The sequence below is a fragment of the Bombina bombina genome, chromosome 8, assembly GCF_027579735.1.
Source record: "Bombina bombina isolate aBomBom1 chromosome 8, aBomBom1.pri, whole genome shotgun sequence".
Classification (NCBI taxonomy): domain Eukaryota; kingdom Metazoa; phylum Chordata; class Amphibia; order Anura; family Bombinatoridae; genus Bombina; species Bombina bombina.
In genome coordinates, this window is record NC_069506.1 from 120,541,645 (window position 1) to 120,556,065 (window position 14,421).

Here is a 14,421-nt window from a genome sequence, read left to right on the forward strand (position 1 = left end):
TCCGTGCACAATTATACAAGCTCAGAATGCTGGCAGTGGTATGTACTGTGTCTGAAGACTTGATTTGTGTCTTAAATGCCATTGCTGACTCTCTGAGAAGGTGTGGGGTTTGAATACTGGTGCACAGCCCTGACAGGAAAACAGTAATTACTTTTACTAATTTGAGGATCACCAGAATGCTAAACACGTGCAAGCTCTTCCTCTTATCCCTAAACTTTTTTGTTGTGTAGCAGGAAATAACCAAAACTGTGCATAGAAAGTTAAACTGCACCAGGGAAGAAAACGCTGCAAGGTAGTAAAGCAGACCTTTTTACCCAAACCTACCTCTCAAGCTGAAAGAGGCAAAATGGAGCCATCAGAGAGGAAGAGGGGGGGGGTATACATTTTTTGGGAAATTCCACTGAATTTAAGTGGGCAGAAGGCTATATACACATCTATGCTAAATATCAGACATGTATGAAATATTTCTTTATATATAAATACATGCAATTGTACTTTAAAGATACAGAGTGCAAGATTCAGTACAAAATGTACCATAAGGCTTTACAGTTTACTGATATTCACTACATGGCAGAAGACCTAGAAATTAATGACATGAACATGTTAAACAATAAAAGGTTTTAATTCTACAAATTTACAGTAATGAAAAATAAATAAGTCAAAGACTTTTTCTTTTAATATATTTCCGTAAGTCCTTGCTTATGCATTTAGGTCCCCTTTTGAGTATTCATTTCTGCCATATGTTTAGCTGCAACAGTATTTGAATAGATGCAAGGGGTCGTCAAGGTTTGCAGCAACAATAACAAAGAAAAACATAGTCCCAAGTCTAAAAAGATAGTGAGGTGGTTTTCCTTAGAGTTCATTTAAAACTTGAGGCTGAATCCAGGGCCGGCAGCTGAAGCTCCTTGATTAGTAGTAGTCAAATGAAATCCAGTATCTTTCAGATCATCATCACCCTGACAAAAAGAAATATGAAGATATTATAGAAAAACCTTAGAAAAGAAACGTGTACCACCTAGTGGCTAAGAAAAACTACTGCATGTCAATAGGGTCATGGTTCAATAAAACGTTAAGCCAAGAAACACACATATACATAATGCAAAGAATTTTATTAGAATATCGACCTACAAACCCATTTTAAAAATACTTTCCAATTTATTTTAAATCATCAAATTGACTTTGTTCATATGGAAGAGCAGAATTTAACTGATGCCAAATACCTGTTTTCTGTTTAGCAGTATAATAATTCTTGACAACAAGCATTCCCTGCTTTAAGGAACTGCAAACAATTATTGACTAAATATTGCTGGGACTTCATCTAACAACCTGGTTAGTATGAAAAGTTACAAGCCGTCTTTAGAACTTTCATTGGAATGACACTTGCAAGCAAATCTACTCACCAGCTGGCTATACCCCAGTCCACCTTCTGGGGGACGGGGACTAGTGCCACGTTTAACCCTCTGCTGCTCACTTTTAGCTGGCCATGTGGGGAACATTGATGGGTCGATGGGCAGAGGAGTTTCACGAAAATATTCATGCTTTAAGCCATCTTCTGCACTGATTCTCTTGGCTGGACAGTAAGTCAGGAACCTGCAATTCATATGTATAGAAATAAGAGGAGGAAAATGCATTAAAGGGACGTCATTTTAAACAACTTTTCAGTTTACTTCTATTATGAAAAGAGCTTTATTCTCTTTGTATCTTCTGTTGACAGAGCAGCAATGCACATCTAGTGAGTCAATGACAAGATGCATATATGTGCAGCCACCAGTCACCAACTAGCTCCCAGTAAAGTACTGCTGCTCCCAAGCCTGCCTAAAGGGACACTAAACCCAATTTATTTCTTTCATGGATCAGATAGAGCATGTAATTTTAATTTCTAATTTACTCCTATTATCAAGTTTTCTTTGTTCTCTTGCTATCTTTATTTGAAAAATAAGGCATCTAAGCTAAGGAGCCAGCCAATTTTTGGTTCAGCACCCTGGGAAGCACTTCTTTATTGTTGCTGTCCAATCAGCAAGGACAACCCAGGTTGTGAACCAAAAATGGGTCGGCTTCTAAACCTACATTCTTTCTTTTCAAATAAAGATAGCAAGAGAATGAAGAAAAATTGCTAATAGGAGTAAATTAGAAAGCCGCTTAAAATTGCATGCTCTATCTGAATCATGAAATAAAAAAATTGGGTTCAGTATCCCTTAAGTATGCTTTTGACTTAACTGTCCCTTTAAGAACTACACCAAAGCAAAATTGAAAAGATGACAATTTTTTGGTATCCCTGATAAATGCCCTACATACTTGTTCATTAGATCAAATCCTTGGTCTGAAAGAAGAGCGCCAAATCTCTTTCTGAGGTTGTTGTACGGATAGTCTGTAAAGGTCATCTTCTTGACTGCTGGAAGTTCATTGTACCCAGGCCAGATTTTCTCACTTGGAGTTCCAAGATCCTGCAGAACAGTAAAATTACCACAATCAATTATATATCAACAAAAATAAATAATCATCACATTCTTGATATAGCCTTAATTTACACAATAAAAGTGAGTTATCCAGACCATTTATCTAAATTCTGTAACCTATTTTTCCCTAAATGCTGCTTAAACCACCTATTTTATTAGCAGGATTTTAAAGAAAAACAAATTATGCTTACATGATAATTTAATTTCCATCATGGGGAGGAGAGTTCACGGCTTCAATCATTCATTACTTTTGGGAATAAAGAACCTAGCCACCAGGAGAAGGCAAATACATCCCAGCCAAAGGCTTAAATACCTCTCCCACTCTCCTCATCCCCCAGTCATTCTGCCGAGGGAACAAGGAACAGTAGGAGAAATATCAGGGTATAAAAGGTGCCAGAAGATAAATTCAATTTAGGTCCGCCAACTGGAGTTACGGGCGGGATCCTTGGACTCTCCTCCCCACGATGGAAATGAAATCGTCAGGTAAGCATAATTTATGTTTTCCATCTAAAGGGGAGGAGAGTCCACGGCTTCATTCATTACTTTTGGGAAACATAAACCCAAGCTTTAGAGGACACTGAATGAAACACTGAGGGCAATGTTATAAAGCAAGATAGCCAGTAGCCGATTCCAATGTTTAAAATTTAACTTTTATTCTCAATTAAAATTTAAAACATGGAGGGTAGAGTACCCAAAAATTCAAAAACAGACTGACATGTTTCGGCTTAGCGCCGTATTCATAGTCCATAAAACTTAACACACACACTGATGTTTAAAAACCCACCTCTTGTTTTTGATTGGTGGAAATGTTAATTGCACAAATTTAAAGGTACAATAAAAAGTTCTTGTATATAACATTAGTATGCCATGAGCTAAGATGAAAAAAATATATATGTATATATGTGTATATATATATATATATATATATATATATATATATACACACACACACACATATATATATATATATATATATATATACACACACACACACATATATATATATATATATACACACACACATATATATATATATATATATATATATATATATATACACACACACACACATATATATATATATATATATATATATATATATATATATATATATATATATATATATATATATATATACACACACACACCTAGGTACATAGGATTTTAAGTACTAGGCCTATCTGGAGATGTTTTAGTTGAGCCAGTTTATAAACATAATGTGTAATTAAATATGCACTAATCCTATTACCCTGGCTTCATATTCAAAACTTTTACTTTGTTGGAAGAAACTAGGAACATCCTACTTAATATTACTTGCTTATTTGGATATACTCTAGAAATGCAAAAACTGCAGATATTGCCAAAAATGCATGAAATTTGTGAGAAAAATGTGTACAGATTCAAATTGAATAAAGGACCTTATATAATATATTCGCGACATACATCATTCAATAACGGATGAATTAATCATCACATGTCATATATGATAAATATAAAAACATATACTAAAAAACTTTTTGTCTTTGAACAGACTGCATGTCACGGCATATCACAAAGGTTCCCATAGAGTGCATTGATTTGAGCATAAACAAGACACATGTAAAACATGTGAACCATATAATCCATAATATCATGTGCATTCATTCACCCTTGAGAGAAGGGGGAGGGTCAAATCTAATGCCAGTGATTGATAAAGTCATACTCAGAGTTCAGACCAAAGGGCACCTTGGTCTGAAGTCTGAAAATCCAATACATTTCTTGTCTGGATAAAACCTGGTATTTGCCCCCCTCCTCTGGGTCTGAACCTTCTCTATGATCATCCATTTGAGTGAATCACAATTTTTATCATGGGTCCTCACAAAGTGGTCCACCAATGGGGTACTTATCTTCCCCACATTAATAGTGGACAAATGCTCACAAATGCGTGAGCGTACTTCCCTTGTGGTAAGTCCTATATATTGCAGGTTGCAAATTGAGCACCATAGTAGGTAGATACAGAAAGTGGATCTGCAATTTAGGCAAGAGGTAACATCAAATGTCTCCCCAGTCACATATGACCGGAATGATGTGCCCACCTTAACATGTTCGCAAGCCTTACATTGTGTGTAGCCACATCTGTAGGTACCTCTATGTGTAAGCCAAGATGATTGGGACACTGGTGTTGATTTTTTGAGTAGTGAAGGAGAAACCATACTTCCTATAGATTTATTTCTCCTGTAGGAGAACCTACAGCCCTTCTTCACTGCATCAGTCAGGCCATCGTCAGCTACAAGCAGCCTAAAATGACCACGTATAATGTTACAGATATCCTGATATTGTTCACAGTATTCTGTAACAAATGTCAGTTTACGTTCCGTTACATGTTTGGGCTTCATTTTGTCTCTGAGCAACACCTCCCGGTCCATACTGGTAACCTCTCTTTTTGCTCTGTCAAGTACATTAGGGCTATAACCTCTATCCCTTAGTCTTTTATATAAGGAATCAGCATGTTTTTCAAAGTCGCTTTCTAACGTACAATTTCTCTTTAAACGAACGAACTGTCCCTTGGCCACTGAATATGGCACATGCCGGGGATGAAAGCTCTTCGCGTGCAAAAGGCTGTTACCTGAAATCAGTTTTCTAAATACTTCTGAAGTGATATTTTCCATGTGCCAGCCCTTTAACTTCAAGTCCAAGTAACATACTTTGGACTTGTCAAATTCAAAAGTAAATTGTAGGTTAAGCTCGTTCAGATTCAAATATTCAATAAATCTTTTCGCTCTGTCTTCGCTGTCTTCCCAGATGAACAACAGGTCATCTATGAAACAATGGTATATTTTGATTGCCGACCTGAATGGGTTACTATCTGCATAAATGTGGGACCTCTCCCACCAGCCCATGAACAAATTAGCGTATGTGGGGGCGAACTTAGCGCCCATTGCGGTCCCACATTTCTGCAGATAGAACTCTCCTTCAAACTGGAAAAAATTATAGGATAATAGGAATTCAGTTACCTCAAGTGTGAACTCTATGAATGGCACATCGTGTGCTGTATTATTTTTTAAAAAATATTCTATTGCTTTCAAACCTAGACTGTGGGGTATGCAAGAATACAACCCAACAACATCAACGGTGAGCCACCCTGAGTCATGTGTCCACTCGGTCCGCTCTACAATATTCAGGATATGCTTAGAATCCCTGATGTAACTCGGGAGGGACTTCACCAATGGCTGTAAAAGGTCATCAAGCCATTCTGACAAATGTTCTAACATTGATCCTATCCCACTAACAATGGGTCTCCCCTGAATGTTATCAGTCGACTTGTGCACCTTCGGCAAATGATGGAATATTGGGGTGACTGGATCCTTCACATACAAATATTGACTAGTATCTTGGTCAATAAAGCCATCCTCCAGTGCCCCATCCAAAAGGTGCACAAGTTGACGCTGAAAAGTAGTGGTAGGATTACTGGGGAGTTTCTCATAATTGTTGGCATTATTCAACTGTCTTAATGCCTCATCAATATAATCTGAACTATTCATCAAGACCACTGAGCCCCCCTTGTCCGCCTGCTTGATAACAATGTTTGGATTGTCACCTAACGATTTTAGTGTCTGTTGTTCCAATCTATTTAAATTCCATTTCACAGTTTTTTTTATTTTTATTGAGTAGCCTCAAATCTGTTTCAACCCTTTTATAGAATGTTTCTATGATGTTACCTCTGCTTTGCAATGGGTAGAATTCAGAGGGATTTTTGTATTTCACCTTAGTAGTAATTCGACTACTGTCATTTGACACCCCACTTTCTTGTTCTAACCCTTTCAAAGCAATGTGGTCACAAGTTTCTTGGAATTGAAATCTTGATAGACATTAATATTGTCTGACACCTGAGGAGGCGTAATATCAGTGTTTGTATTCATAGACGAGAAATGTTTACAGAGTGTTATGTTGCGAACAAATTTATTAAAGGGACATTATACACTCATTTTTTCTTTGCATAAATGTTTTGTAGATGATCTATTTATATAGCCCATAAAGTTTTTTTTTTTAAAAATGTATAGTTTTGCTTATTTTTAAAGAACATTGCTCTGATTTTCAGACCCCTAACCAAGCCCCAAAGTTTTATGTGATTACCATCAGCTACCTTCTCCAGCTTGCTCCTGTTTGTGTAAAGGGTCTTTTCATATGCAAAAGAAGGGGGAGGGGGGGGGAGTGTCTTATTTCCCACTTGCAGTGGGCTTTCCAGCTACCTTTTCAACAGAGCTAAACTAAGAGGTTCTAAGTAAGTTTTTAAACATTTTTATACTGGATTTTTATATCAGTATCTGTGCATCTTATTCTTTATAGTCATGTCTATTACATGCAGTTATATGAAAATGAGTGTATACTGTCCCTTTAAGGTCTAACATTGTCTGAAATAGGTTGAAATTAGCAGTTGGTACAAAACCCAAACCTAGGCTGAGTACTTTAGACTCCTCCTTAGTTAATACATGATCAGATAGATTTATGACGGTTTCTATTTTGAGGGTACTCTAGTCTGCCTTGTGGGATACCTCCCTTGTTGTTGTTGGGGTACTTGTGTACCTGTCCCTCCATATGAAAAACCTGTTCCATTTGACTAAATTCCTCATCCCTAACTCCCAATGTACTAATGCTCTGCTGTTCATGGGGATGCATTTGATGATTTGTTGGTTGGTACCTTCTATGTTGTTGTTCGTATTGTGCATGTACTCTAGGCTGAGCCGGATGTTGTGTCGCATGTGCTCTATTGGGGCCCTGTCTCACATCCATATTCATGTGGGTTCTGCCCCTCGCTGCACCTCTATTATAATAAGTATTTCTAGCGACAACCTCATCCTGTTGTAAACTGTCCTCATTTCCTGACTGTGTATCATCTCCAGATTCTGCCTCACTTTCCGAAAATGTCACTGATCTGTTACCTCTGCCTCTATGCGTTCTACTCCTGCCTCTCCTGTGTCCTCTGTTAGCATTATAATTTCGCCTATAATTGAATCTTTGGTTTCTGTTCCAAATATATATTTTACCACTGTCATAATCTGACTTGTCCCTTATAAACTTAGCATGTTTGGTTTCTACAATCTCTTCCTTTATCTCCAAAATAACTTTCTGCAAAACCAAATCAAATTTAGAGTAGTCAAGATTACCACAAAAACCATTCAACAAAGTTTTTTAGTATATGTTTTTATATTTATCATATGTGACATGTGATGATTAATTCATCCGTTATTGAATGATGTATGTCGCGAATATATTATATAAGGTCCTTTATTCAATTTGAATCTGTACACATTTTTCTCACAAATTTCATGCATTTTTGGCAATATCTGCAGTTTTTGCATTTCTAGAGTATATCCAAATAAGCAATAGGCATAGTACTTAAAATCCTGTGTACCTAGGTGTATATATATATATATATATATATATATATATATATACACACATATACATATATATATATATATATATATATATATATATATATATATATATATATATATATATATATATATATATATATATATACATACACATTTTTTTTTCATCTTAGCTCATGGCATACTAATGTTATATACAAGAACTTTTTATTGTACCTTTAAATTTGTGCAATTAACATTTCCACCAATCAAAAACAAGAGGTGGGTTTTTAAACATCAGTGTGTGTGTTAAGTTTTATGGACTATGAATACGGCGCTAAGTCGAAACATGTCAGTCTGTTTTTGAATTTTTGGGTACTCTACCCTCCATGTTTTAAATTTTAATTGAGAATAAAAGTAAAATTTTAAACATTGGAATCGGCTACTGGCTATCTTGCTTTATAACATTGTCACTTTTTTGCTGAAGCTGCACTGCCGCCCGGACAGTTCTTACGCTGGCATTTGCTTAACGGTTCCTGACATAGGAATCCTCCTCTTGGATATCGCAATTTTTGTGTGTGGACAATTCAACTATCCAGGATCTAATACTCATAGCAGAGGACGGTGAGCGGTGAATGAAAGATACGGAGTCCCCGTAGTCCCTGGAGACCCATCAAGCCCCTAGAGATCCGGTAATACAAACGGTTGCCAAGGAAGTGAGGTCATCGGAGTGGCAAGGTGACGGAGAACGCTCAATCCACGTGGAGTGGACGGACAGGAGTCCGGGAGCTGCCGCCTAATCGATTGCTATCAGAGGAGTAACAGAGGGACATCTAGGCGAGAGCTTGGATTCCGGGACTACTGGGTAAGACACGTATGCATTACAAGCAACTGTACATGATTAATTCACATACAGCCTTTATTCTCACGGTTTGTCAGTTCTACCAGGAGGATTAAACTTTGTTCACAGAGTATATAAATTAAGATGATATTAAATTGACTGTATTACGGAATGTACTTGACCAAGAGGAGAAGGGATTCAAATATGCAGTAATTGAAACAGAGTTAATTTTACAATATATACTCAAGGCATAATTGAGGAGCCTGGCTGCATGGGAGCATTGACCTATAATATATATTATTTGGTCCGGGCATAAATTGTTTTGAGCAGATATTTTTTAATGTTCATTTGGATATTTCTTTTTTCTATTTGCCTAATCTGAGGGCATCACAGCCTGCAAAACCTCTCTCCCCAAAAAAGCTTCCGCAGAAGCAAAAATATCAAATTTGTAAAACTTTGTAAAAGTGTGAAAGGAGGACCAGGTAGCCACCTTACAAATCTGTTCCATAGAGGCTTCATTCTTGAAGGCCCAAGACAAAGCCACAGCTCTAGCTGAATGAGCCGTGATCCTCTGAGGAGGCTTATGTCCCGCTGTCTCATAGGCCAAGCGAATCAAACTCCTCAACCAAAAAGACAAAATAGTAGAAGAGGCCCTCTGCCCCATGCTCTTCCCGGAATACACCACAAACAGAGATGTAGACTGTTTAAAATCCCTTGTAGCCTGAAGATAGAACTTCAAGGCACGAACCACATCCAGATTATGAAGTAACCTCTCCTTAGAAGACGAAGGGTTAGGACACAAAGAACAAACAATTATTTCCTGATTGATGTTACGGTTAGATACCACCTTGGGAAGAAACCCCAAACCGGTGCGAAGAACCGCCTTATCCGCATGAAAAACCAGGTAAGGAGGCTCGAATTGAAAGGCAGCGAGCTCAGATCCTCACGTGCCGATGCAATAGCCAACAAGAAGAGAACATTCCAGGACAGAATCTTAATGTCAATGGAATGCATAAGCTCAAACAGAACCCACTGCAATACCTAAAGGACCAAGTTTAAGCTCCATGGGGGAGCAGACTGCCTAAATACAGGCCTGATTCTAGACAGAGCCTGAACGAAAGATTGAATTTCAGGAAGCTCAGCGAGTCTCCTGTACAACAAGACTGATAATGCTGAAATCTGTCCCTTTAAGGAACTAGCAGCAAGACCATTCTCCAAACCCTTCTGGAGAAATAACAGAATCCTGGATACCTTCACCTTGTGCCAAGGATATCCATGCTTCTCACACTAGGACAAGTAAGTCCTCCACACCTTAGGGAAGATGCGACGAGTGACTGGCTTCCTTGCCTGAACTAAAGTGTCAATCACACTCTCAAAAAAACCTCTCTTGGATAAGACTAAGCGTTCAATCTCCACGCAGTCAGCCTTGGAGAAACGAGATTTTAATGCTGAAAGGGACCCTGTTCAAGTAGATCCCTGCGACAGGGTAACCTCCATGGTGGAGAGGATGACATCCCCACCAGATCCGCAAACCACGTCCTCCACGGCCACGATGGAGCAATCAGGATGGCTGAAGCTAACTCCTGTTTGATGCGTGCCACTACACGAGGTAGAAGTGGTAAAGGTGAAAGCTCATTCCTGTTTGATGCGTCCCACTACACGAGGTAGAAGTGTAAATGTAAGCTAGGCTGAAACCCCAAGGTACCACTAAGGCATCTATCAGCTCTGCCTGGTAATCCCTCAATGTCGACCCGTATCGGGGTAGCTTGCAATTGAGTCTGGACGCCATGAGATCTATTTCCGGCGTTACCCATCTGAGACAAATCTACGAACTTTGGGGTGAAGAGACCATTCCCCCGGATGGAAGGATTACCTGCTGAGAAAGTCCGCTGCCCAGTTGTCCACACCTGGATTGTGGATCGCTGAAAGCGAGCAGCTGTGGGACTCCGCCCACTCCAAAATCTGAGACACCTCCCTCATTGCTAAGGAGCTCCTCGCACCCCCCTGATGGTTGATGTAAGCCACCGAGGTAATGTTGTTGGTCTGGAATCTGATGAAGCCAAATGACCCCAGAGGAGGCCACGCCCTCAGAGCATGGTAAATTGCCCGATGTTCCAGAATATTTATCGGAAGGAGAGACTCCTCCCGGGTCCATTTTCCTTGTGCCATCCTGGCATCCCAAACAGCTCCCTATCCTGCGAGACTCGCGTATGTGGTCACAATCTCCCAGGACAGTCTCAAGAAGGATGTCCCCAGGGACAGATGCTGCAAACGGATACACCAAGAGAGGGAAGTCCCTGGTCCGAGCATCCATGGATATCCGCTGAGATAGATCTGAAAGATCGCCGTTCCACTGTCTCAACATGCACAATTGAAGAGGTCTGATCAGCTTTCACGGCAGGCTACTGGCGCTGGGTCTTGTCCGCACGAAAGGGACAAAAAGTAGATATTTTAGGCTTAGCCGCCTTATCCTGCGGTAGGAAAGCTCCCTTGCCTCCCGTAACCGTGGATATGATCGAATCCAATCCTGGACGAACAGAATCTTTCCTTGCAAAGTCAGGGACAACAGCCTTGACTTAGAGGTCATGTCCGCAGACCAAGACTTTAGCCACAGAGCCCTGCAAGCTAAAACGGAGAATCCTGAAACCTTTGCGTTCAGGCGAATAATTTGCATATTGCCGTCACAAATGAAAGAATTGGCGACCCTCAACACCTTAATCTTATTTCTGTATCTCGTCGACGGAAGTCTCCCTCACGACCATATCACACAGGGATTTACACCAATATGTTGCAGCTCCGGCAACCGCGGCTACAGCCGCTGCCGGTTGGAAAACAAACCCTGTGTGCTGAAACATTTTCCTTAACATGTTTTCCAACTTTTTATCCATGGGCTCTTTAAATGGCAAACTATCCTCGAGAGGAATAGTTGTCGGCTTCGCGAGCGTGGAAATAGCACCATCCACCTTAGGGAGTCCCCCATAGCTCGAGTTGAGAGTCCGGGACGGGGAACAGTTTCTTAAAGGAAGAAGGGGAAAAACTAAATTTATGCTTACCTGATAAATTACTTTCTTTTACGATATGACTAGTCCACGGATTTCATCCTTACTTGTGGGATATTAACCTCCTGCTAACAGGAAGTGGCAAAGAGCACCACAGCAGAGCTGTATATATAGCCTCTCCCCTTCCCCTCCACCCTCAGTCATTCGGCCGAAGGTTATAGGAAGAGAAAAGGAAAGGCTAAAAAGGTGCAGAGGTGACTGAAGTTTTCAAAAAATAAAATAAACCTATCTTAAAATAACAGGGAGGGCCGTGGACTCGTCATATAGTAAAAGAAAGTAATTTATCAGTTAAGCATAAATTTAGTTTTCTTTTACAAAGATATGACGAGTCCACGGATTTCATCCTTACTTGTGGGAAACCAATACCAAAGCAATAGGACACGGATGAAAGGGAGGGACAAGACAGGAACCTAAACGGAAGGCACACTACTTGAAGAACCTGTCTCCCAAAGATAGCCTCAGAAGAAGCAAAAGTATCAAATTTGTAAAATTTGGAAAAAGTGTGAAGGGACGAGCAAGTTGCAGCCTTACAAATCTGTTCCACAGATGCATCGTTTTTTAAAAGCCCATGTGGAAGCCACAGCCCTAGTAGAATGAGCCGTAATTCTTTCAGGAGGCTGCTGTCCAGCAGTCTCATATGCCAGGCGGATGATACTTCTCAGCCAAAAAGAAAGAGAGGTAGCCGTAGCTTTCTGACCCCTACGCTTTCCAGAATAAACAATGAATAATGAAGATGATTGACAGAAATCCTTAGTTGCCTGTAAGTAAAACTTTAAGGCACGGACCACGTCCAAGTCATGTAACAGATGCTCCTCCTTAGAAGAAGGATTAGGACACAAGGAAGGAACAACAATTTCCTGATTAATATGTTTATTCGAAACAACCTTAGGAAGGAACCCACGTAAAACCACCTTATCAGAATGAAATATGAGATAAGGCGAATCACAATGTAATGCTGAAAGCTCAGAAACTCTTCGAGCAGAAGAAATAGCAACCAAAAACAGAACTTTCCAAGATAATATATCTATGGAATGCATAGGTTCAAACGGAACCCCTTGCAGAACTCGAAGAACTAAATTCAAACTCCAGGGAGGAGTAATAGGTCTAAATACAGGCTTAATTCTAGATAGAGCCTGACAAAAAGACTGAACATCTGATACATTTGCCAAACGTTTGTGAAACAGAATTGACAAAGCTGAAATTTGTCCCTTTAAGGAACTTGCTGATAACCCTTTCTCCAATCCTTCTTGGAGAAAAGACAAAATCCTAGGAATCCTAACTTTACTCCATGAGTAACCCTTGGATTCACACCAATAAACATATTTACGCCATATCTTATGATAGATCTTACTAGTGACAGGCTTTCTAGCCTGTATCAAAGTATTGATAACTGAATCAGAGAATCCTCGCTTCAATAAAATCAAGCGTTCAATCTCCACGCAGTCAGTTGCAGAGAAATTAGATTTGGATGTTGGAAAGGACCTTGAATGACAAGGTCCTGTCTCAACGGAAGTTTCCACGGTGGCAGAGAGGACATGTCCACTAGATCCACATACCAAGTCCTGCGTGGCCACGTAGGCGCTATCAGGATCACTGAATCCGGTCTGCCCCATCTGAGAATCAATGAGGCAAATACCTCCGGGTGAAGTTCCCACTCCCCCGGATGAAAAGTCTGTCGACTTAGAAAATCTGCTTCCCAGTTCTCTACCCCTGGGATGTAGATCGCTGACAGATGACAAGAGAGGGCCTCTGCACAACTGATTATCTTGGATACTTCTATCATCGCTAAGGAACTCCTTGTTCCCCCCCTGATGATTGACATATGCCACAGTCGTTATGTTGTCCGACTGGAATCTGATGAATTTGGCCGAAGCCAACTGAGGCCACGCCTGAAGCGCATTGAATATTGCTCTCAGTTCCAGAATATTGATTGGAAGTAGAGACTCCACCTGAGTCCAAACACCCTGAGCCTTCAGGGAGTTCCAAACTGCACCCCAGCCCAGAAGGCTGGCATCTGTTGTCACCATCACCCACGAGGGTCTGCGGAAACAAGTCCCCTGGGACAGATGATCTGGCGACAACCACCAAAGTAGAGAGTTTTTGGTCTCTTGATCCAGAATTATCTTTGGAGATAAATCCGCATAATCCCCATTCCACTGACCGAGCATGCACAGTTGCGGTGGTCTGAGATGAAAGCGAGCAAACGGAACGATGTCCATTGCCACTACCATTAATCCGATTACCTCCATACACTGAGCCACTGATGGCCGAGGAATGGACAGAAGTGCTCGGCAAGCATTCAAAATCTTTGATTTTCTGACCTCCGTCAGAAATACTTTCATGGCTACCGGGTCTATCAGAGTTCCCAAGAAAGGAACCCTCGTCTGTGGAACAAGTAAACTCTTCTTTAAGTTCACCTTCCAGCCGTGAGTTCTCAGAAAACACAACACTATGTCCGTGTGAGATTTTGTCAGATATGTTGATGCCTGAATCAGAATATCGTCCAGATAAGGCGCCACCGCTATCCCTTGCGGTCTGAGAACCGCCAAAAGAGACCCTAGAACCTTTGTGAAGATTCTGCGTGCTGTGGCCAACCCGAAAGGAAGAGCCACGAACTGATAATGTTTGTCCAAGAAAGCAAACCTTAGAAACCAATGATGATCTTTGTGGATTGGAATATGAAGGTAAGCATCCTTCAAATCCACAGTAGT

General features: G+C 40.2%; 1 protein-coding gene across 8 annotated transcripts in view; it reads right to left on the reverse strand.

Annotated features, from left to right (window-relative positions):
- Positions 1-603: 603 nt before the first annotated feature.
- Positions 604-14,421, reverse strand: part of LOC128638537 (cyclin-dependent kinase 11B) — a 120,378-nt gene continuing 106,560 nt past the window's right edge. For all 8 annotated transcript variants that reach the window (XM_053690554.1, XM_053690549.1, XM_053690555.1 and 5 more), the window contains 3 exons: positions 2,296-2,444; positions 1,401-1,590; positions 604-956 (listed from right to left, as the gene is read on the reverse strand). In XM_053690554.1, coding sequence (XP_053546529.1) covers positions 864-956; positions 1,401-1,590; positions 2,296-2,444 — 432 coding nt within the window. In that variant the 3' untranslated portion in view covers positions 604-863. The remainder of the gene's footprint in view (positions 957-1,400; positions 1,591-2,295; positions 2,445-14,421) is intronic.